The 22,867-nt window shown below is 57.8% G+C and overlaps 1 protein-coding gene across 4 annotated transcripts; it reads right to left on the bottom strand.

Annotated features, from left to right (window-relative positions):
- Positions 1 to 3,022: 3,022 nt before the first annotated feature.
- DNAJB5 (DnaJ heat shock protein family (Hsp40) member B5) lies at positions 3,023 to 16,523 on the bottom strand. 4 transcript variants are annotated; one of them, XM_061376561.1, is made up of 4 exons: positions 16,476 to 16,523; positions 9,884 to 10,128; positions 7,241 to 7,839; positions 3,023 to 3,363 (listed from the first exon to the last, which is right to left on the bottom strand). In XM_061376561.1, the coding sequence occupies exons 2-4, from the start codon at positions 10,092 to 10,094 to the stop codon at positions 3,130 to 3,132; spliced, it is 1,044 nt and encodes a 347-aa protein (XP_061232545.1). In that variant the 5' UTR covers positions 10,095 to 10,128; positions 16,476 to 16,523; the 3' UTR covers positions 3,023 to 3,129. The 4 variants fall into 4 exon arrangements, with proteins under 4 accessions (XP_061232545.1, XP_061232544.1, XP_061232543.1 ...); XM_061376560.1 differs by lacking the exon at positions 16,476 to 16,523 and adding an exon at positions 13,936 to 14,143; XM_061376559.1 differs by lacking the exon at positions 16,476 to 16,523 and adding an exon at positions 12,984 to 13,882.
- Between the last annotated feature and the right edge of the window lie 6,344 nt (positions 16,524 to 22,867).

Raw genomic sequence — 22,867 nt, 5'->3', positions numbered from 1 at the left:
CCTGCGGTTGGGACCGTCATCACCCAGGCAGTAAGATCCATCCCATCACCTGTCTGCTGTGGAGGTCGGGACAAGCAGGGCACGGGATGCTCTGTGATTCCATTCGGGGTGCGTGTCCCAGCTCCCCCAGCCCTGCTGCCTCCCCTGATGGCAGGTGCTGGTTACATCCAGCAGAAGGGCTGCAAACTCTGCTCTGTCTTCCCTGACACCCGTGGGGCGCGGTGGGGAGCAGTGGGGTGAGGGTGTCCACAGTGCCTGGAGCTCGGCCATGAGCCCCAGGAGAGCAACTGTCACCAGGGGCCACCCCCAGCACAGCCCCTGGTAGCTGCAGGGGCAGGAGCCTTCCATGCGCCCTCCTCTCCTGCCCAGTGCAGTGCTGAGGGGACTGGGGAGCCCCCAGAGGCACTGGGGAGAGAGGAAGGGGCTCTTGGCCGGATGGGGCTCAGAGGGTCCTGCCGCACTCCGAACCCTCCTGGCTCCTGCTAGCAGGGGGTGGGCAGCGTCCAGGCTGCTCTATGGACACCCCCTCGGCTATCCCTGTCACAGCGGCATCCCTTCTCCATGGATCCAGCTGCACGGATGTGCGCTCCCTATCGACATCCCCTGCCCCACGGGCATCCCATCCCCACGTGTGTTCCTGCTCCAAGGGGTTCTCCTCCATGAGCATCCCTGCCAGCCCCCGTCGCTGATCAGAGGAGGGGCCGTTCCCGCTGCTCTCTGCTGCGTGCGCTGCAGGGTCAGGTTTTGCTGCCGTGGTTTCACAGCCCTGAGCTCTCAGCCGGGGGGGGGGCAATGATGCAGGGCCCACACCTGGGGTTTGGCAGCCTCCTGGGGCACAGCGCCCGTGGGTATCGCTCCAGTCCCCTGCCCTTGTGCTGCTCCTAACTGGAGCCCAGGGACAAGCACATCCCGGGATGAGCAGGATGTTCCCCACCCACAGCTTGTGCTGCTGCCTCTCCCACGCGGGAAGAGCTCCATTCACCAGCCCCAGCCGCAGCACTCCCTGCCCACATCAGCACAGGGAGGCCACCGAGCCCCTGCTCCCAACCTCAGCTGTGCGTGGTCCCTGGCACTGGTGTTTGCGATGGCACCAGCACAGGGTGCCCGGAGAAGCTGTGGCTGCCCCATCCCTGGCAGTGCTCAAGGCCAGGTTGGACACAGGGGCTTGGAGCACCCTGCTCTAGTGGGAGGTGTCCCTGCCCCATGGCAGGCATTGGAACTGGGTGAGCTTTAAGGTCCCTTCCAACCCAAACCATTCCATGATCCACCCCCATCACACACACACACTCTCAAAGGAAGTGTATTTTTTAAAATACTTTATTTCTCTTCTTCTCTCAATACTGACATTACAAAAAAAAAAAAAAAGGAGGAAAAAAAAAAAGAAAAAATAAAATTACAAAAAGAAAGAAGCACTATAAAACATTCAGGTCTCATTGAAACCGAGAAAACCAAAGCAGCGCAGGCGCTGTCCCGTCTTCTCGCTCACGGTGTCCACCAGGCTTCTCTACCTCAAACTCCATAGGGGACCAGCGGTGGGGACCGGTGGCAGTGAAGGAAGGGGTGTCCTCAACCCGGCCCCATATGCACTTGTGGGGCTGTGCCCAGCCCCACGCTCACCCTCCTGCCCCACGGGACCCTGCTTGAAGTCATTGGGTTCAACCCTGTGAATACAAAACCCGTGTTCCCTGGGGTGGGGGGGATGCTTTGATGGGGGGGTTTCTCGTGGTGGTGGATGAGGAGCTGTACAAAACACCCCACGCTGAACGCGCCTCCCGCTCCCTGGGAGCCTGGTTTGCATCCTGGGAGGAGGGAAAAACGGGGTGGAAAAAGGACGGGCGCGAGGCAGAGCGTGCCGAGAGAGGGTGGGAAATACAAAAATTCTCCCGGTGAAAATCCAAAGTTTTGGGGTTTTTTTGTTTGGTGTTTTTTTTTTTTTTTTGCGTTTGTTTTAAAAAAATACAGTATTTGAAGGTGAAGCCACCAAACGGGCTCTGCCTCACGCGCCTCCCATCCCGGCCTCCTGGATGATCCGTCCCTGTAGAAAAAGGATATATACACACGCACCTCTCTATGACTAAAATCCCCATGTTTGACCTTAAAATGCTAGCGCACCCTGCGGCTCTGCTCGCGCGTGGCTCCGGTTTTGCACCCAGACTTGTGCTACACACACACACATCCCCTTTTTGGGGGGGGGGGGGGTCGACGTGTTGTTTGGCTGAACCATCGCCCCCCCCCCCTTTGGAAAGAATAGGAAAGGAAAGAGAAAGGAAGTCAGGGTGCACCACGTCGGGAACCGCGGCGCGGGCAGAGAACCGCTGCGGCGTCTATCGAGCAAGCTCTATATATAGGTACTTAAGAAGAGGAGGAAAAGCAGCAATGCAAACTCAACACATCTGAACAAGAAAGCTCCACGCTGGGATTGCCCCCCTCCTCCTCCTCCTCCTCCTGCTGCTGCTGCCCATCGGGCACCGGGGACAGAGCCGGGCAGGAGGATGGATGGGACCGTCCCCACGTCACTTGGCACAGCCGAGGCTCGGTTGTAGGCTTAGCACAGGAGAGCGGGCCACGGTCGGACTCGGCACCGTGGTCCCAAGTGAGAAACAGTCCGGCTACGGGGCGGGAGGCCACCCATGATGGGCACAGCGGGACCCCCAACAGCAGCAAGTATCAAAGAGGGGAGGAGAAAAACCAACAGCGGGCACGGCCGATCCTGCAGTCCTATTTACAGTGCACCGGGCCCCGGCCAGTCCAGTCCAGTCCAGCCTCTGGTGGCCTCAAAAAGCAGGTGACATTAAAAAACCCAACATGTGACGCACCCCCAGTGCTGCTGGCTTGTGCGAGGTGGGAAAGCTGGAGCTCGGGGTGGGAATAGAAAAGCTTCGGCAGCTGGGATGGGCAGGAGCTTCCCTGCTGCTGGAGTAGAAAACAGGCCAGGAGGGGTGGGTGAGCGGATGGATGGATGGATGGATGGATGGATGGACGGGGCGGGTTTTGGGGGGAAAAGTGTTGTTTAGGGTTGTTTGTTTTGTTGTTTTCTTTTTGCATTCGACAGTGCTGTGGCACCTCTGCTCCGCGGTGCTGCGGCACGAGCGATGGGAGTATTGCTGCTTGGAGAGGAGTCCCCGGGCTTTAGGAGCACGGGAGGTGCTGCTTGAGGATCTGTCTCGTCTGAGGAGCTATTCTGTCCGGGAAGCGGATTTTGAACTCCACGATCAAGTCTCCTCGCTGGCTGGGGGCCTTGGGGAAGGGCAGCCCTTCCCCGCGCAGTCTCTTCACTGTCCCCGGCTTGATGATGTCGTTGCAGGGCAGCGGGATCACCCGCCCGTCGATGGTGGGAATGTTCACGGTGCAGCCGCACAAGGCCTGTGGGGAGAAGAGCAGACAACGCCGTCAGGTGGGGCTGACACCCCAAAGCATCCCCGCACTGGGTGATCCCATCCCTTTGGGTCTCTCCTGGTGCCCCCCAACATGACGGGGATGGAAATGAAGCACGCTCCATCCCCACCTCCTGTGCTCCCAGGAGGAACAACCAGCGAGCGCCCCACCACTCGCAGCAACAGGACAGGCTAAATTTAGCCCCTTTCCCAGCCTCCGGCAGCCGAAAATCCAGCTGAGATCATCAGATGCCGCCGTGGTCCGTCAGCTGTCACCCCGCAGAGCAGCCCGGCAGCTCTGCCCCGTGCTGGGTTATCTATAGCACAGCCTCTGCGGCCTTTTCTCCCCGCAACAACAGCCACAAAAGGTTACACCGGTGTGAGGCAGCGCTGCAGCGCTCCTAGAAGCCAGAGGGAACGGTCCCTGTCACCAGTCCCTGGTGGTTTCATAGGATCAGGGGATGGTTTGGTCTGAAGGGGCCTTAAAGCTCACCCAGCCACGGGCAGGGTCACCTTCCACTAGAGCAGGTTGTTTGGGGGGCACCAGCCTGTTGTACCCCGGCAGCAGCCACCCTGCATCGGCGACACACGTGATGCAGGAATGCAGCAAGAAAACCCTCATGTCCTTAAATAACTCAGACAGCTCTGGCATACACGTAGGCAGGATCGTCTCCAGGCTCTCAGCAAGGGCTGAGGGAGAGATGCTTCTGGAAGAGGAAAGGAGGGGGGGTACCAGGAGCACATCCTTGAGATTCCAGGTGGGGGACTGGCCCTGGGGTCCCAGCCATCCCAGAACACCCTGCAAAGGGAGGGGAGGAGGATGCAGTGGCTATTTCTGGGGTAGATTGGGGAATGCTCTGCATTCCCATCGACAGGAAAAGCCTCCAGTGGCAAAGCAACAGGCACCAGGACAAACATTTCTTCCCATGCTGGCCATGGGCTCGGGGGGATGACGGATGCGGGCTCTGCAGCTGAGCCAGGGATCTGTAGCAGCTATCGCAGAGGGACCCATGCCAGAGCCTGCATGGCAAGCAGAGAGCAGGAGATGGGGCTGTCTCCTTGCACAGCTCATCTGCATTTGGTCTCCTCCTGGGAAGGGTGTCCTGCAGGAATGAGCTTTTCTGGCTGTGGGAGGATGGCTGTTTCCAGCTCCATGCAAGCAGTGGCGGCTTGGCTGATCTCCAGCAAGTAGAAGAAGGGGAAGAAAGGATGCTCTGCTCCATCAATGCACCACACAGGGATGCTGGAGCCCTCCTGCTCCCTGGTGCACACCGCCACCCACCGCAGAGGGATGCATGTGTCTGTGTGTGCCAGGGAAAGGACATCTCCAGCCACAAAGTGGGAAGGAGAACAGGAACTCGCTCCCTGTGGAGCACGTGGATGGGGCAAAGAGAGGGATGTGAGCAGGAGCGGGCGGTAACAGCGAAGGCAGACAGGATCTTAATGTTTCCTTCCTAGAGCCAAGATGCAAGAATCCCAGGCAATCACTCCTCCACCGTATGTCCCTGTTTTTAGTTCCTTCTTGCTCAACTCCTCTGGCATTTGGGAAACCGGTTGCTGAAGTAACCGCGGGAGCTGCCCCGCATCCTAGAAAGAGGCTGGGTTTATCCCTGGGGATGAAATCACCCTGGGTTTGGTAGCTGTGAGAGCAGAGCTTTATCTAGGTCAGCGCTGGGTCCTCCTCCGCTCCCAGCGGAGCTACTGGGGGGGGAACGTCAGCACCGGTTGTGCCCCAGCCATCCGGATGCTCTGAGGAAGGTGACGCCAGGTAAAGGATGCAGGCGTTAGGCAGCAAAGCCCCTGAGGTCTGCCTGCCAGGAGCAGTGTGATTTCTCCCTCCCCCGGCTTCCCACTGCGACACAAGCCTGGAGTTTTAGGAAGAGACGCTTCCTTGCAGTCCCTCATATACCTCTGGTAACCAGCCTGCACCACTGCAGTCCAATGGGGCCAGACTTGGGGGCTGGGAGAGCGCTGCACCCCTCAGTCACTCTCCAGAGGGTTCTGAAGATGGAGGAGGATGAGGAAGATGCTCTCCTGAGTGCCTAAGCACCACGGAGTTTGCTCCCTGTGGCAGCAGGGTGCTGGTGAAGGGTCTCCAGCACGGCCATGAGTGCAGGCTGGCACTGTGCTGTGCTCCTCTTGTGGCAGTGGAAGAGGCTTACAAGAACGAAGGATGCAAGGAGAGTAGCCAAGGCTATGGCTTGGTGATGAAGAGGCTGCATTCCATCACATTCTGAGGTTGGTGGCATACGGAGCTGGGAAGCTCCTGGCACCTGCTTGTGCTCCCGAGTACTTAAGGTTCTTCTCCTTATGGAAGATAAAAGCAGCAGAGTTATCACCCTACCCTGGCAAGCACAGGATGGGGATAGCAGCCAGGCTGGCAGCTCCCTGAGGATGCTGGGTTTGCGGTGGCGGAGGACAGAGACCACAAATTCTAGCTCAAAGAGGGGAGGAATTTGCCCAGACCAGCAATTTTCCACGTTGTAACTGCATTGTGCAAACCAAAGGCCATCACAACACGCCCTGCTCATCACAGGGATGAGCACCGTGGCTCCTGGTGCAGCAGCACGTGGAGCCAGAGCAGGTTCCTCCACTTGCTGCTCAAGGGACAACTCCAGGCAAGAGTCCCTCCAGCCTCAGCAGTGCATGAACCTGGGCTAACATCAGCACAGCCAGCTTGGGGTTAGTTCTACAGATAGATAGATAGGGGAATGCACAGAAGGAAATGTCTGAGATATGGCATGCTGGCTCCATAAATAAGGCAATCTCTCCTGAGTATGTCTGGAGCACCAGGGAAGCCAGCCACCACAGGAACAAACCTCTGCACTGCGAAGGACAGTTAGCTCCTGAGTCAAGATTAAACTTCAGCTTGAGTTCTTCCCAGGAGCACCAAGCTCTGCTTGACCTGCGTGGCTGCTCCTTTCCCCCAGAGCACCAGGTCACAGCCCCAGCAGGGACGCAGAGCCACGACAAAGCTCCTCTGACTCACTGGCGATGTTTCACAAGCTCATGTTTCCCTACCTCAGGTCTGGCCCATTGAGCTTATTTCTATGAAATGCATTTGAGAACATAAATCTGTCTCCTGGAAGAAAAGAAATCAGCTCATTAAGAAGACAGACAGCGTCTACAGTCTGAAAGGAACAGCAAATGGCAGCTGCACAAAACGTCAGTGTTAAGTGCAGCTGCCAGCTGGGATTTATTGAAAGGTACTTATAAAGCAGCAGTGGTGAATGGCACGTCTTGTGCCGGGTTAACCTGCCCTTCCTCTCCCACCTCACAGCAGTTTGCTGGCGCTGATGGATCCAGTCCCACCATGACCTGCAGGACCTGATATATGCTGAGTTTTGCTAACTGCCTAAGGCTTTGTTCATTTGGTTCTTTATGTAGGGGAGGCAGAACCAAGAAAAACAGGTAAAGAATTGCTCAGGGAGGGCAAGGTAGCTGTTCTTCACATGAAGAACATAGCTCTCTGTGCTATCCTGGACAGTAGCTAAGCCACAAGCAGGCTCAGCTGCGAGAACAAGCAGGGACCAGACTCATGCCAACCCAGGTTTTCCCTTGTTCCTACAGAGGATCTGGGCTCTCTTCCACATGTGAACACCCTCTGCTAAAATAGGAAGATGAGGCATATGGGGAAGGGTAACAACAAACAAATGCCACCTTGTACAGGCCCAAGGTGTGCTCAGCAGGGGCCACAGCACCTGTGTCCTACACCCAGCTGCTCTCTCCAGGTGTCTTTGCTTGTGTTTCCCAACCTACCTGGCCCTTCCTCATCGTTGCAGGAGAAGAAACAGCTCCTGTCTCGGTGCCAAGTGCCACGACCCAGAACCACCTCCCACCCCTCGGAATTTCCCACTCATACCCACCTCTTTAAGACTGATGTTTGCCGTGTAGACCACGTTCGTTCCATCCCTCTTGAAGTGCGAGTGAGGCTTGTCCTTGAGGATGAAGACGATGTCAGCAGGGATGTTGTCTGGGGTGGCATCCCCTTCTTTGGGGAATGTGATTTTGGTTCCCTCCTTCCAACCCCGTTTGATGACAATGTTTAGGATCTTGTCCTCAGTCCGCATGGTCCGGCCATCAGCATTGAGCCTTCTGCGCGTGATCTTCATCCTCTTGGTGGAGCCGTGGTAGATCTCTTCCAGGGACACCTTGAGCTCGTGGATGACCGGTGGGTCTTGGACCTTCCTGCGTGTGTGCAGGGACTCTTGGTGCCGCCGGTGAACCCCGTTGATGCCGTTGAAGCCAAACCGGCCGAAGGCACTGAAAGGGTCGTCGTCTTCATCGATGTCCATGTCTTCCTGGTCGAAGCCGTTGAATATTCGGGAGCGGCTGCTGGCGAAGAAGATGTCAAAAGGGTTGGAGCCTCCGAAGAAAGAGGCAAAGGTGGCATGGGGGTCTCCATGGAAGGTGTAGTGGAAAGTGTTCCCTGAGCCACCTGAAGAGCCACCTCCAGTTTTGAGACCTGGAAGAGAAAGGGGAAGACAACACATGAACGCTCTCTGCAAGCTGATGCCATGCTGGGACCGCACTTTCCAGGCAGGATCATGGTCTCTGCTGGCTCCGGGCAGACCTTCTAGTGTCTCCTAAGGCTGCAGGTCACCCACTCCAGCCAGCTGCAAAGAACATGGGGCAGGAAGGTACTCGCTTAACCCATGACAAACAAGCTCAAAACAAACTCACCAAGCTCAAAATCTGATCAGGTTTTGTCCCTGCTATCCCTACTGAAGTTCTTATTTGGTCATCTCCACCCAATTCATGCCCTTTACGCATTTCCTGACCATCCCATCTCCATTCTTCCCCATGGGCAGGCTCCCTTCTGTCCGAATTGTCCTGTCTTTTGGGCTGCACTGACGGCCACAGTCCAGGAGCATCACATCCTGTAGCTGAGAACAGCCTTTGAGCTCACGAGTGACCATGCAGAGTGACCTCGAGGTCAGCACACAGCTGCCTGCGTACAGACTGTACAAAACACCAGGTAAGCTCAAGGTTAGGATCCTTTTGCAACCATTCCCATGGGAAATTCCCCTGTCAGGTCCCAGGCTAAGCCTTACGCCACTGCAACTCCCCCAAGGTCCCAAGCAGCCAAGGCACATGGTAAGTGCCCCTCCAAAGAGGTCACACACGCTCTGTGAGGCTATTTTTGACCAGGAGGGTTGGGAAGGGTTAAGCCAAGCCTAGCTCTAGGACTATTTTCAGGGCACAACAGTGACAGTGATGGGACTATTTCTGACAGGCTGTTCCTTGTGCCAGATCCCCCCCATCCCTGCAATGGGGCAACTTTGGGGGTCTGATCGATGAAATTAATATTGTGGGTGCGTTAGGGGGGCTTTCGCTTCACCTTGCCCACCACATGGACGCAGAAGCCCTTCAAAATGCTGATCCCCAAGACATGTTGCTCCAAAAAATGTCACCTGATGGGGAATGAAAAGGTTTCCATGGGCCACGACACTGATGGAGCAAGAAGGGGGCTGCTCTTCCCTCCCTCCTTAACTCATTCTTTATTTTAGGTGTCTTCAGGTGATGGGGATTTCGCCGAATCCCCAGGGAGCCCCTGTCCCCTAACAGACTGTACAGCCAGGAGGTTTCACCTTTAATCCCATGACGCCAGCCCGAGCTGGGTCCGATTTCCTCGGCATTGCCTCTGGGGAAAGGCTGGTTTCCCACTTGAGGCAGCCTCTTCTCACTTTACAGGGTGGCAGATCACTGCGCCCGGTGCATCCATCACAGCCCTGACATAACTGACGGGTCAAAATTAACCCACTGCTGGTTAATTCTGCTGGTAGCTCATTAAGAGGATGCACCTGCCCTTTGACAGGGCTGCCTCTTCCACCCAGCAGCCTGTTGCTGCCAGACCTCCTGCTCTTTTAAGCACCCAAGTCCTGGGCTGATTAATGCAGATGCTATTCGGTGCTCTCCTCGAATGGGGTTGCGCTCTTCCATCTTCGACTAATAAGGCCGCCTGTGGTTGAGCGGCTCTTCTCCTCCTCCTCCTCCTCTGTGCCAACCACCAGACAACAGCAGCCACTTGGTTTCAAAACAAGGACCTATTACTTAAATTGGGAAAAGCTTTGAATACTGTAGGTCAGCCTGTACCAGGGAGGACAGCGGGACCAGTGCCCAAATGCGGGGAGAATGTGGACAAAAGCAACGCTCCTCTGCTAGGATATTTAGGTCAATTAAAGCGCCACTAACGAATTACCCCAGGTACCATCCAGGAGGTCAGGTGAACTCCTTCTACCTCCCTTGTCTCAGCTGGGTTTTGGGCAGAAGGCAGGGAGAGCCCTGCCATCCCAGGAAGCAGGGTGGAAAACCAGGGTGACCCGGAGAGAAACGGGATGAAAGAGGATTCCTGACACCTGTAGAGCCTTCACTGTCCCCAGTTCCAAGCTACCAGCCCCATTTTGGGTGCAGGCACGAACCCTCTGTGTGAAAAGCCTCCCTTGCCTACAAAACCCAATCTGGACCACCGCTCCTGCCTCCAAAGCAGGCAGTGCTTGACCACTTACCTTCCTCCCCATACTGGTCATAGACAGCTCGCTTCTTGGGGTCACTCAGGACATCGTAAGCCTCTGCGATCTCCTTGAACTTCTCCTCGGCGTTGGGGTCTTTATTCTTATCGGGGTGATACTTGAGGGCCATTTTCCGATAGGCTTTCTTGATTTCATCCTCGTTGGCACCGGTCTGGATGCCCAGGATCTTGTAATAGTCCTTCCCCATGACGGCGACGCTGCCGGGAGCCGAGTACTTATTCCTGAAAGCAGAAAGACAGCCCTGGGTAAGGCGAGCACCGCACTGGGCTCGGATGGGGATGGGACCCACACGCACTTATCACGGAGCTGGTGCTCCCTGCGTCCCAGCGGCCAGCAGCACCACAAGTCCACGCTTCCCAATGGAGGTCAGAGCCCTGGTGCCAAGATGTGTCCCGGCTCCACCTGTAACCCTCTGAGCCCTAAGGCAGGGACAGGGACACTCATCTCTGAGGCTGAAGGGAGTAGGGAGAGCCTGAAACAGGGCATGGCGTTATAAAGGCCACGCCACTGCTCACGTCAGGCCGGGATCATGTCCTCCCCCTGCCCCTGGGTGGGCCCAGAGGGCTGAGCTATGCCTATATGTAGCCAGCAGCCCGTGTGTGTCCCCTCCTCTCCCAGCCAGGGAGCTGGGATGGGAGCTGGGGTGGTAACAGCAGGGCTTTGGAGGCTGAAAGCAGCGGCAGAGACCACGCTGCCGCCTTCACCTTAAAGGAACTTCAAACATTTTGTTCTTGAAAGCAATTGGCATTCAGCTAGAGATAAATGCCTCCGGCTGTCAGAGCCATAATTTGTATTTAGTGAAGAGGGAACGGAGCCGTTAGACAGAAACATCTTGTGGTGGTGGGAGGGCTTTTTTTTTTAATTTTTTTATTTTTTGTTTGAAAAAAAAAAGAAAAAGGGAAAAAAAAAATTCCCCACCAGTTTCTCTCCTGACTTGCACTCCCCGAGAGCCTCCAACTGCATCTCGCAGAGAGCCAGAAGCACAGGGCTCACTCGCTCCATCACGCGGGGGCCGAGGCTGGGGCCATGCCTATACTAAGGCATGGAAAATCCAGTGGCCGTAATTCATTCCCCAGCCACGCTGCTGAGACAGAGTGAGCAGAGACCCAGCGAGCAATGGGGAGGGCAGAGGCTGAGCGAACCCCACACTCCTACAAGGCCAATTCCTGCTGCTTCTCGACCTTGGGTTATCTGACCGAACTCCAGACACCCTGAGCACGGCCTGATCCTCCCTCACAACTCAGTGGTTGCTGCGTGCCCGCCTCCTCTCCCATCAGACCTCCTCCCCCATTAAAGCCTTCCTGCTCACATCTAGCTCCTTGCTACCACCCAGGTTTCACTCCATCCTTGCTCCAAACACCCCTGGGCAGCCTCAACCCATCACGACCGCCCCCCTGCAGACGGATCTCCGCATGGGGTGTGAGCCTTGATCCTGTCCTTCACCACCATACAAGCTGCCAGATGTTCTCCCCCATCCTTAAGCACCCATGGAGGTCACAGAGGGATCTTCCAATCACAGAAGCTCAGATGTGAGTGGCCAGGGCCACCACAGCACTGCATTGAGCCCCCAGCGTTCACCCACGGGTGGCCTTGGGTCATGCCATGGGCAATCACCCCTTTACAGATGGGTGTCTGAAGAGGGGTTGGAAATTGACCCCACAACCAGACTGCCAGCCTCTGGGGCAAGTAACTGCTCCCGGCACGGAGCGGGTGCTTTGCTGTAGATGGGAAGGGAGCAAAGGCAGGCAAGGCACAGATCTCTGGAGGACACAGTGAGGTGAGATAAGGGCACCCACGGATTTGTGTGGCACAGAAGAGGTGGGAGAAGGTCCCCGTGGGTGTAAAGAGCATCCGACAGCGTCTCCCACTGCAGCTCCTGCGCAGAGCCGCCGGCGGCTCCATCCCACGCAGGCGCTGGGGGATGCTCTGCCCTCGGTCCACCTCGGCTCTCTTCTGCCCTTCCCATGGGAACAGGCTGCACAATACCCAGGGATGAGCAACAGGAGGGGGACTGAGGATAACCTGCCATTGTCCCCACCAAAGGTCACTCCAATGCAGCCCTTGGTGTTGGCAGGGGCTCCCCATGACCAGCACCAGCACCTGGACGAGGATTCTCCCATCTGGATGATGCACTGAGGACAACCCCATCGCACACTGGCTTGAGAGACGCACACCACAGCACCCAGCTCCAGATCCAACCCCACACAGCCCAATCCAACAGCACCACCAGCACCCCCCTCACCCAGCCACAACCCCACGGCGCTTCCCAAGAAAGCATCTCCTATCCCGGCACAACGCTGTTGCCCCCTCCAGAATCCCCTGTCCTGCCCACCGAGGGGTCTTTGGCTGGGGTGGGGATGCAGCCAGGGATGCTTTCCTGGCCGGGGATCCCTTTGTGTGGCTCTGCTCACGGAGGGTGGGATTTGCTGTCCCGAAACATCCCCCCATGCATGCTTTACCGTGAGGAGCTGGCGGCAGGTGACCCGGTGGGTTAAGACAACGCTCCGGAGGCGACGCTCACATGTGCGATGATGATGATGATAAAACACGACTCTGTCCCCGCACAGCTTCCCTCCCACCTCCCTGGGATCAGCTGCGCCTTGCCACGGCTCCTCTCCCCCTTCTGCTCAGTCATCTGCCTTCCCATTTAACCCCCTCAGGAGCGGGGTTGGTGGTGGAGAGATGGGGGGGGGTGATGGTGGTGAAGGAAGGCAGGTAAAAAAGCCATTCCCGCATCACCCACCCAACAAACCCACACCTGGTAGGAGGACACAAGCATCCTCTGCCCCGCCCTGGGGAACCAGCCTGGCCTTCATCCCCCTCCTGTCACCGCACACATGGACCCGAAATGAAATAATTAAGTCAGAAACAGCGGCTTTGTTCCATCCCTGCACATGACATCAGCTGAATAGCGATCCCTTGACATAATCCCTGTGCCCGGCAGTCCCCGCTGGAGGGATGAGGCTCACCCTGGGCAGCGGCACCGGGAAGGGGAGCTGTGCTTTGTGTCCGTGTGTCCATCCCGGGGAGCAAGGTCACGGCAGGACGCGCGGTGCGGGGGCAGGAACCCACTTACCGAAACTTGACGAACACGTTCATAGTCCAAGCCGACCTTTTCAAAGGCTCTAGTTTGATTTTAAACATCCCCGTTGTCCACAGGTGCCCCGGGAGACGGTGGAGAGTTGCCAGGAATGCCACACGGAAGGATGCTCCGGTGGCCGGATCCCTCCGGCACAGCAGAAAGGCAACGGTCAGCACCCGGGATGGCTCCGAAAGGGCTTTAGGTGGTGATGGGTGAGCGGGTGCCGGGTGGATGCTGCTGGGAGCTGCCGTCCTTTGTCACACACGCACGGGGACACCCTTCAATGGAGTCGCTCGCCGTAATCTTCCTTTTAATTGGCTTCTTGACGCTTCCTCAGCTCCAGCATCCTCCCTCCCCACTGCCTCCCGGCCGCCCCGCTCCTGTCACACACGTCCCCCGGTACTGTCACGTCCCCGTTACCGTTACCAAGGAGCAGGGAGGGAGCGCACCCAGGAGCTCCCCCCTCCTCGGTGTCCCCAGAAAGGACTCTGCTCTGCACCCAAAAGTAGGACGGCAGCGGCGGCAAGGCGATGCAATGTGTTAGAAAGTCACATTGACCGGGTTGCACCTCCCCAGCTTTCCCCCTGCGGATCCCCGCGACACCGGTGCCCCACAGAAGGGGTCCCAGCACCCGGTGAATGGGGCTCCCGGTGCAGCGTGGCACCGGGATGGAGCCGGGTCCGAGCACGGAGCCGAGCGGCGGCACAAAACCTACTTCTGAGAAGTCACCTTCAGGCGCGCCAAGGAAATCCAACGGCACCGCATCCCCCCATCACTCACCAGCCACTAAGAGCATCCCCTCCGGATGCCCCACAATGGAATCAGGCAGCCGTGCCGGGCAGCTCCTGCACCCTACCCTCATCAAGCACAACACCGCATCCCATTGGAATAGGGGTGTCTGGTGGTGGGAGCCGGGATGGATGAGCCGGGATGGATGAGTGCATACCTCTCGGCGCGGCTCCAGAAGAGCAGGATGGCCGGCATGGCAGCGTATCCCGGGTTCAGTCAGGGATGCCGGCGGGGATGCGGGACGGGATGCGGGATGGGATGCAGTGTGTCGGGGCAGGCAGAGCCACCCGTGCCCGTGCTGGCTGGCAGCCGCAGGCAGCAATGTCATGACTACCCGCAATGAATCATCCCCTCCCCGGGCCCCCACACACAGTGCCCGCCCCCCCCCCCCCCTCCGCCCCACCACAGCCCCACTGGGGTGCGGGCACCTGCGTGGGGATGGGGTTAACCCTCCCCTCGCTGCCTCTGCTCTGCCTCACAGCCCCCACCGGCAGCCCCCGGCGTGGGGAGAACGGGGCAAGACCCCCCCTGATGTCTCCCCATAGAGGGTCCCACATTCCCATGCCCACTCCAAGACACGCGTGCTGTCATCCCCCCAACTCCAGGCATGGTCTCCCATTCCCAGCCCTACACGGTGCTGGGTGGTGATGGGGTCAAGCCCCCCCCCCACTTTGCTGCTTCCCCATGTGGGTCTCCCCCTTTTCAGCCCCCAGTGAGGTCAAGCACCCTTCAACACCTCTCCATACAGGATTCCCCCTTTCCAGCCCTATGGTGCTGGGTCCTGGGTTGGGATGGGGTCAAGCCCCCTCCCCAGTGTCTCCCATGTAGGATCCCAGCCCCACTGGGGTACTCACACCAGTGTGGGGATGGGGTTAAGCCCCCCTCAATGTCTCTCCATATCAGTGTCCAACATTTCCACCCCCTCAGTGTGTGTCCACCCCCCAGTGCAGGATCCCAGCCCCACAGTGGTGTGGGGACAAGGTCAAGCCCCACGTGCTGCCTCCCAATATGGGGTACCCCTTTCTAGCCCCACCACAGTATGTGGGGAGGGGGTTAAACCCCCTCATTGCTTACTCTGAGCCCCCTGTGAAGCCCCAGTGGGGGAGCTAAGACTTGTGTGTGGATGGGGATAAGCCCCACTACAGCCCCCCAGGCGGTGCCCCATTTAGGGGTGACCCATATAGGAGCATGGTGAGAGGTTGTTACCTATATGGGAAGGGGTTCACCCCTCTGCTGTGCCTCAGCCCCACCGGTTAACCCTTTCCTGCCGCTCTCCTGGGGGATGCTGTCACCTCCACTGGGGACAGGGGTTAACCCCTTCCTTGCTGACTCTGTCATTGTCACTTGGGGGCTGCAGGGGGTGTTCATCCACTTCACCTGCCAGCTCAGCCCCACTGGGACACACTGGTACCCCCGATGTGAAGGGAAGGGGTGGCGGTGGGGTTAACCCCTTCCTGCCCACACCACACGGCTCCAACTGGACACATTACCCCCTCCAAAGCGGGACGGGACAGAGGGGTCAGCCCTCACCTCAGGGTCCTCTCCAGCCCCATAAGGCTGCTCTGTAGCCCCATGGAGGGGAGGGATTAACCCCTTTCTGCCTAACTTGAATGCTCTGTTAGGGGGCAAAGGGATGAACCCCTTGTTCTCACCCCCTTCAGACCCATGGAGACATGCTGTCATTACGTAGGGCTCCACAGCTAACCCCGACCCACAGCCCCAGCAGGTAACCCTGCCACCCCATGGGGGCAAAGGCACCAGTCCCCTCTTACCCTGTCTTCACCCCACAAGGACACCCTGCTACCTTATGGGGACAAAAGGGCTAATGGCTAGCCCCTGTTCCCCCCCTCCCCCCATGAAGGGATATAGGGGCTCACCTTCCCTGCAGAGCCCCACAGCAAAACCCAGGCACCCCATGGGGTAGGATGATTTACCCCCATGGGGTAGGAGGATTGACCCCAGCCTCACCAGTTACTCCGTGGGGCAAAGGGACTGTCCCCCCGACCCCAAAGGGACAGAGTGTCACCTTATGGTGCAGAGGGGCTGCCCCCCGGCCCCTACAGCAACACCCTGACACCCCGTGGGGCAGAGATGGAGTGAGCCCCACAGCAACACTGTCACCCCACGGGGCAAGGGGTCTGACCCCTTAGTGACATCCTGTCACTGCATGGGGCAGAGCCACCGACCCACAGCCCCACAGCAACAACCTATCACCCTATGGCACAGCGAGGCTGACCCCCAGCCCCACAGCAGCACCCTGGCTCACCCCACAGGGGAGGGGTCCTGACACCACAGTGACAACCAGTCACCCCATGGCGCAGGAAGACTGACCCCCATCCCTATAGAGACACCCTGTCACTCTATGGGGCAGACTGACTGAGCCCCACAGGGCAGGGGGGCTCACCCCCTGTACCCCCACAGCAACACCCTATCACCCCTCGGCGCAGAGACACTGACCCCCAGCCCCATAGCGACATTCTGTCACCCTAGGGGGTAGGAGCACTGACCCCCTTTAACCCCACACCGACTCCCTGTCACCCACCGGGGCGGGGGCACTGACCCGCAGCGGGCTGAGGGCCCGCGCCACGGTGTGGGGCGGGGCGGTGTGGGGCTCTATGGAGCGGCTGTGGGGCGGTGTGGGGCAGGGGGGGGCAGCGCTGTGGGGCGGTGTGGGGCAGGGCCGCCCCCGGCACTCACCGCTCGCGCTGTCCCGGGGCGCCGTGCGCTCGCTGAGCCGCCCCCCCCCGCCCCATCCCAACCCTCGCTATCTAGCTCCCCCCCTCTCCGCCAATCCCCACCCTCCGCTCTCCCGCCTCCGCCCTCTACGTCAGGGGAGTCCCGCCCACGCTCGCCACGCCCCGTTGGGCCGGCGGTGTGTCCGTCACCGTGTAGTGCCGCCTCTCATTGGCTATTCCCTGGCAGGGGGCGGGGCCAAGAGGGAGGGTTGGAAGCCAGACCTAACCCTTTACCCGCCCTTTTCACCCCGCCTCCTTAATACCGGTTCCTATTGGTCCATTCAAGCCGGCACCTCCCCTTTGGCGCTCTCTCATTGGCCAGGCGCTCTGGTTAGGAGCGGCGGGGTCTCTGGGGGAATGTTCTGGAAGGGTGTGACGTCAGCGGGGCGGGGATTCTCACGGGCCGGTCCCGCCCGCGGGTGAGGCAAGGGAAGGGAAGGGAATGGGACGGGATCGGATCGGGACACCGGGAACGGGACCCGGAAAGGGAGCAGGGAGCGGCCTGGGGCGGGCAGGGGGAGTCCCAAGGGGAGGACACAGTGGCGGAGGGGGGAGATGAGCGACCCCTGCCCCTCAGGCCGCTGCCTGGCCAGGCACCCAACATGGCGGAGCGGGGCTGAGGTGATGTGGGGATGGCGCTGCCCCTCGATTGAGCCCCGGCACAAGGGCCCTTCCCAGGGCCGTGTGGTTTGGATCTCGCCCTCTGAATATCCCCCCCCCTTGGTCTTCCCAGTGTCCTGGCCCTGGTTAAGCATCGTGTTGGAGGGGGTGTGTGGAGACCCTATCCTGGATTTTGCGCTATAAACGCAGCACATGAACAAGCCCGTGTCTTCCCCCCCATTGAGGTACTGTGTTGGTGCAGAGCAATGGGCCCTCTCCTGCCTGCAGGCCTGTACCGGTCGCAGGGAAAGGTGCTGTATGTGCTGCAGCTGCTGGTGAGCAGTTGGAGCCATGTTTGTCATCATCACAAGGTGCTCCTGTCACCACTGTCATCATCCCCTCACTGGGGAGGTGTTAGGGTGGGCTCTGACTCACAGACAGGCCTTCCCCCGTGGGCTGGTCACAAGTGTTGTCCTCTCCTGGGATGGAGGCACAGCATCGTGGAATGGTTTGGGTTGAAAGGACCTTGAGATCACCCAGTTCCAACCCCTCTGCCTATCTGTGACTGTCCAGAAGCATGCGGGCGCCTTTTTTCCCCCCACTGAACTCTGTGGAGCCTTTCTGTGCTGGGAGGGTTGTAGGTCTCACAGTGTGCCCCCTCAGCAGCTGAGTCACGCTGACACCAGACCAGCACTCCCTGTTCCCCGTCTGTTTCATTGTCTGTGTGCCTGGCGTGCGCAGTCATGCCAATTCCTTGCCTTGCAAATGCTTTTTGTTCAAGCCTTTCATCGCAGGGTTATGGAGGCCCTGGGGCAGGGGAGCTGGTGTTGTGCTCACAAATGATCTGCTTCGTGTGCAGCTGCCTGGGCACAAACAAGGGCTTTGGTCCAGTGGGTGGATGCAGCCCCAGCACTGGGGCACGGCAGGGTCAGGGCAGACCACAGCCTGCCTTAACCAGAACTGTTCTTCCTTCGCAGCCCGTATGCCTGCCGGCGCTTCCGCACCCTTGTAAAGGCACGCCGGGAAAGTGGCAGGAATAATTAAAGGTACGAAGCCGTTTCCATAGAAGGAACAATTACATAAACGGGCTGTCTTCCGTCTGGGGGAAGAGATGACTGAGGGAGGCATGACAGGGAATGATAAAACGCTGTGTGGCAGGGGGAAAGCGAGCAGGGAAGGGTTGCTTCCAGGAATGGGGAGTCTCATGCCAGAAGAGATGTGTTGCTCCATCCCTGGCAGTGTCCAAGGCCAGGTTGGATGGAGCTTGGAGCAACCTGGTCTAGTAGAATGTGTCCTTGCACGTGGCAGGTGATTGGAACTAGATGAGCTTTAGGGTCCTTTCCAGCCCAAACTGTTCCGTGATTCTATGATTCTATGAGGCAGTGACCCCTCACAGAGAGTGTGTTTTGTGAAGCAGTTGGGATTGACCTGTGGAAGTGGCAGCCTTGTGGGGAGGGATGGAGGGAAGAATTGAGAAACGCTCAGAAGGCAATTAAGCAAAATGCTGAGAAGAGAAATCCACTGCGGGCTGGTGAGCCCAGTGCTGGTGGTTCTGCTGTGGGCAGAGTCCACGAGTGAGCAACACCGTGTGTTCCCCTGGAGCTTCAGCTCTTCCCGAGGCTCTGGCTGTGGGTCTCTGTCCCGGAGAGGATGCCAGGGCAGGGAATCACATCCTGGGCTGTTCTTCTGTTCAAACATCATTACCCGGTGTCTGAAGGTGAAGCAGTGGGGAAGGCCACCAACTACAGAAACCTCCTACCTGAGCACCAGCGGGTGCCGTACCGCTGCGAAGGAGACAACCTTCCTTTTCTAAGTCACAGACACCTCTGAGCTGGATTCGGACCTCCCTGTGCTGAGCAGACAGGGCAGGAGTTGCCATGCTCCCCCCGTCCCCGTCAGGCTCCCCTGCCTGGCTGGGTGCGGGGAAGTCTCTGTCAGCTCTAGCTGGATGAGCAGGGGAGATGCATCTGAGGACACTGGGATTGGCAGCAGCAGGGTTTGCACTCTGTTCTCCGCGGCGAGAGCAGCGCCCACACCTTCTCCTTCCTGCCTGTTCCCATCCTCGGAGATGCTGCCCGCCTTTTCTAGCACCCTGAGCTTCAGGATGAGGAAAGGGCTGCGAGAACAAATCCGTGCCTGGCGCTCTTTCTTTTCATGGGATTAATGCCTTCTTCCCCACCTGCTGCTGTCCTGGCTGTGGTCTTAGGTTGATGCCTCTCGAAGGAGATGCTGGTGGGTCAGCTTCCAGGTCAGGCCTTGGTCTTAGCACCTGCTGAAACTGCTGTCTATGAAAGCAAGCTGTGTCCTGAGGCCATGGGGACTTCCTTCCTCAGGGCTCATCCAGCCCCTGGTGGGTCCCACAAGGAAAACACCAAACCTGTGTGGCTCTCAGCTCCCAGACAACCCTGGCTTTGTAGACCGAGTATGCTTGTGCTGAGCTTGTGCCCACCTGGCTCTGAGCATGGGGTAATCCAGATGGGAATGGTCCCAGATCAGTCTCATGCTCCAAGCAGGGTCAGCCACAAGAGCGGAATGGGCAGTTCAGGGCTTTATCCAAGCTGACCTTAAAAAATGCAGACAGTACTGGGAGAGCCTGTTTCCAGCAGCATTTCCCATGTCTTTGTGGTGCTGCATCTCACCAGAGCCTGGTTCCAGCCCCCAAAGCCGTGCAGGGGGAAAGGGGTGGAAGCTGCTCTGGGCCATAATGATGGTGTTTGGTTTGTCCTCCCCAGCTGGGGCCAAGGACCCACTGCCTCCCCCCGTCAGCGCTGCCGATCCGGCCTCTCCGCTCCCAGCTCTGCACCAGCGGGGGTGGCATAATGAGCCGTGTCCTTGCCTCAACCTGCTGCTTCCTCTCTCTCCCGTCAGCGTCTGTGCTGCCAGCTGGGTTATTTTTTCCTTTTTATTCCTTTTTTTTTCTCCTCTCTTCCTGCCTCTATTCTCAAGTGGTTCCCAGGCGGTGCTGGCACACAGCCCTTGCTGGAGACCTCCTCTCAGGGTGACCTTTGCAAACCCCATCAGATGAGCGCACCAGGGCTCTCCTGCCACCCACACCGAGGATATGGGGGAGATGCAAGAACTCTTCATGGTGGTGGGCAGCAGTGTGTTGGAACACTCAGTCCTCTGGTCTCCTGCTGCTCTGGCTCTGCTGGAGTGGCCAAAACCTGAGAGCAGGAATGATCAGGAGGAAAGGGCAGTGTGTGGGATGCTGCAATGTCTTTTCCAGGGCGAAATCCTACTTCTGGACACCTTGGTTTGGCCTGACTTACCCCACTGGGTGTTACTCTGAAACACCAAAGCGCAGGTCTAAACTGTGTGCGGAGTGAACTGGGAAAGCCTCTGCAACCCCTGTGTCTGAGCAGGTGAAGGAGGAAAGGCAGTGTCCCCACCCTGACTTGTGGATGCTGCAGTTTGGCAAGCTGTCCTGGGTTGCTGTGGGAAACAGCAGCAGGCATGGGACTTTAATCTGAAGCATCTGGACTCTGGTTGAGGTGCTCCGTGCCAAGGCAGGGCTATGGGAGCTGGCAGCTCTCCTGCAGCTCCCTGGCATTTTCTTGCTACCCACCCATGACATCATGCATCCCCCTGCAAGGGAGGCTGGCCCTGCTGTGATGTCCAAATAGCATCAGTCACCCCTGGGGACCTGTCTGCATGTGGAGGACATGCGCCAAAGTTTGGCTTGGCTCCATTTCAGCTTCCAGCTTTTGCTCCGCTTTCCTCGACAAAGGCATCCTGTAGCACTTGATGGTCTGTCCTGAGGGTGGCTCTCTCCAACTTGCACTTTAACCATGTTATTTCTAGTGTGTGTTTGGGTGCCAAGCACATTTTGCTCTTCCAGTCTCTCAAGCCGTACCATCATTTGGGGAATTTTGGCCTTGAAACACATCCTAAGTCCCTGTTTCCCGGGGCAGGGGCATCCAGCAGGAATGCTGGACCTGAATGTCAGGGCTTGAGGTAGGTCATGTCCAGGCTGCAGACAAACCGTGCTGCTTCTGTTGCGAGTATATCCTGATGCTCTTCCTTTGGAGATCTGCCTGGCATCTAATCCTTAATTTGCCAAATGAGTTGGCAGTAGCAAGATGTGATGGGTTGATCGGAGGACAGAGTGGTACCCAGCCTTTATTCTGGTCTTGCCCTTTCTTCAGTGCTTCCCAAACTTCATTCTCTGTGGCTGCTCTGACCTGATGGTTGGTGATGCTTGGAGAGATGCAGGTGATGTTATGCTGGGAACAGAAGCAGCAGTGCAGGTTGCTTCCCTGCCTATCCATAGCCTATAACAACAACCCCTCTGGTTTTGCGGCTTCCTGAGTATCCCATCTCCTTGGACCAGTGGGTTTATGGATGGTGAGTGAGTAAAGCCATAAAGTTCCCTGTGCAGGAGGAGAAGGGAGAGGAGGAAAATTTCCAAGCACCCCATCTCATCTTTGCAAGTACATGGAGACACGTGGGGCTGCCTGGCCCTGGGCATCTCAGCTCCGTCTCATGGGGCTTTGTGCCTGCCAGCCCTTGGCTCTGCTGCATGAGACTGCGACAGTCCTGTGGTGGCTGTGTGGATCTTGAGGTCACTGCAGGGAACAACTTTGCCTGGAGCTTTTCATCAGGAACCTGAGATTCTGGCTGGTGTTGAGGTTGAGGTGGGAGGGAATGTGGCAGTGAGTGAGCTGAGGATGTTGGCAGAGGGTGGGTGAGCCTGGGGACCTCCTGGCTGGAGGCTGGATCAAGGGTGGTTTTCTTCTCTGCCGACTTCTTACTCAAAGGTAGGTTGGGGAGGTGGGGGTGTATGAAGTGATGGATGAAATGGCCAGGGCATAATAGTGTGTTATATGTCACCATAGAGTCACAGAATGGTTTGTATTGGAAGATCACCCAGTTTCAACCCCCTGCCATGCGCAGGGACACCTTCCACTAGAGCAGGTTGCTCCAAGCCCTGTCCAACCTGGCCTTGAACACTGTCAGGGATGGGGCAGCCACAGCTTCTCTAGGCACTCTGTGTCAGGGCGTTACTGCCCTTGTAAGTGAAGAATTGTTTCCTAATATCTAAATCTCCCCTCTGTCAGCTTACAGCCATTCCCTCTTGTCCTGTCACTACCTGCCCTTGTAAAATATCCCCCTCCAGCTTTCTTGTAGCCCCTTTTAGGTATTGAAAGGCTGCTATATGATCACCCCAGAGCCTTCTCTTTTCCAGGCTCAACCAGCCCAGCTCTCTCAGCCTGTCTCCAGAGCAGAGGTGCTCCAGTTCTCAGAGCATCTTCGTGGCCTCCTCTTGTGCTGGGGACCCAAGAGCTGAATTACTGTCAAGCAAGTCAAGCAGCTTTCTCATGTGTCTCTGGCCCAAAGGGAAGCCAGTGGAGGTTTCTGTTAAATCTGGTCTCCACTGGTGCCCATCACTGTGGTATTTGGGCACATTAATCTGCTCCTGTGTGGTGAGAGATGTCTGTAGCGGCTCCTCTGTGCATGGGTGTTTTTTCTGGATATACTGCTCTATTGCTTCGGGAAGGGATGTTGGTCTTGCTCAGGTGACCTTGAAAGCATCTGTTCTGCTCCTCCTATGCTTGCTCAGGATGGAATGGGGCTTCTGCTCATCACCTGCATTGCTCAGGGCTGTGCTTGGCCCCTTCTGTAACCCTGGCTTGGGAGGACACCCTGAGAAGCAGGAAGAGGCTCGTCCTCTCCTCTCCACCCAGACCAATGGACAGGGCAGAGGCTTTGGCTGTTCCCAGCACCCACCAACCTTTCCACCATCCCTGTGAGCTG

The sequence above is a fragment of the Neopsephotus bourkii genome, unplaced genomic scaffold (assembly GCF_033783945.1).
Source record: "Neopsephotus bourkii isolate Nb327-2 ecotype Australia unplaced genomic scaffold, CSIRO-AGI_Nbou_v1 NB_1721, whole genome shotgun sequence".
Lineage (NCBI taxonomy): Eukaryota > Metazoa > Chordata > Aves > Psittaciformes > Psittacidae > Neopsephotus > Neopsephotus bourkii.
This window is presented reverse-complemented; position numbering and strand designations above follow the sequence as displayed.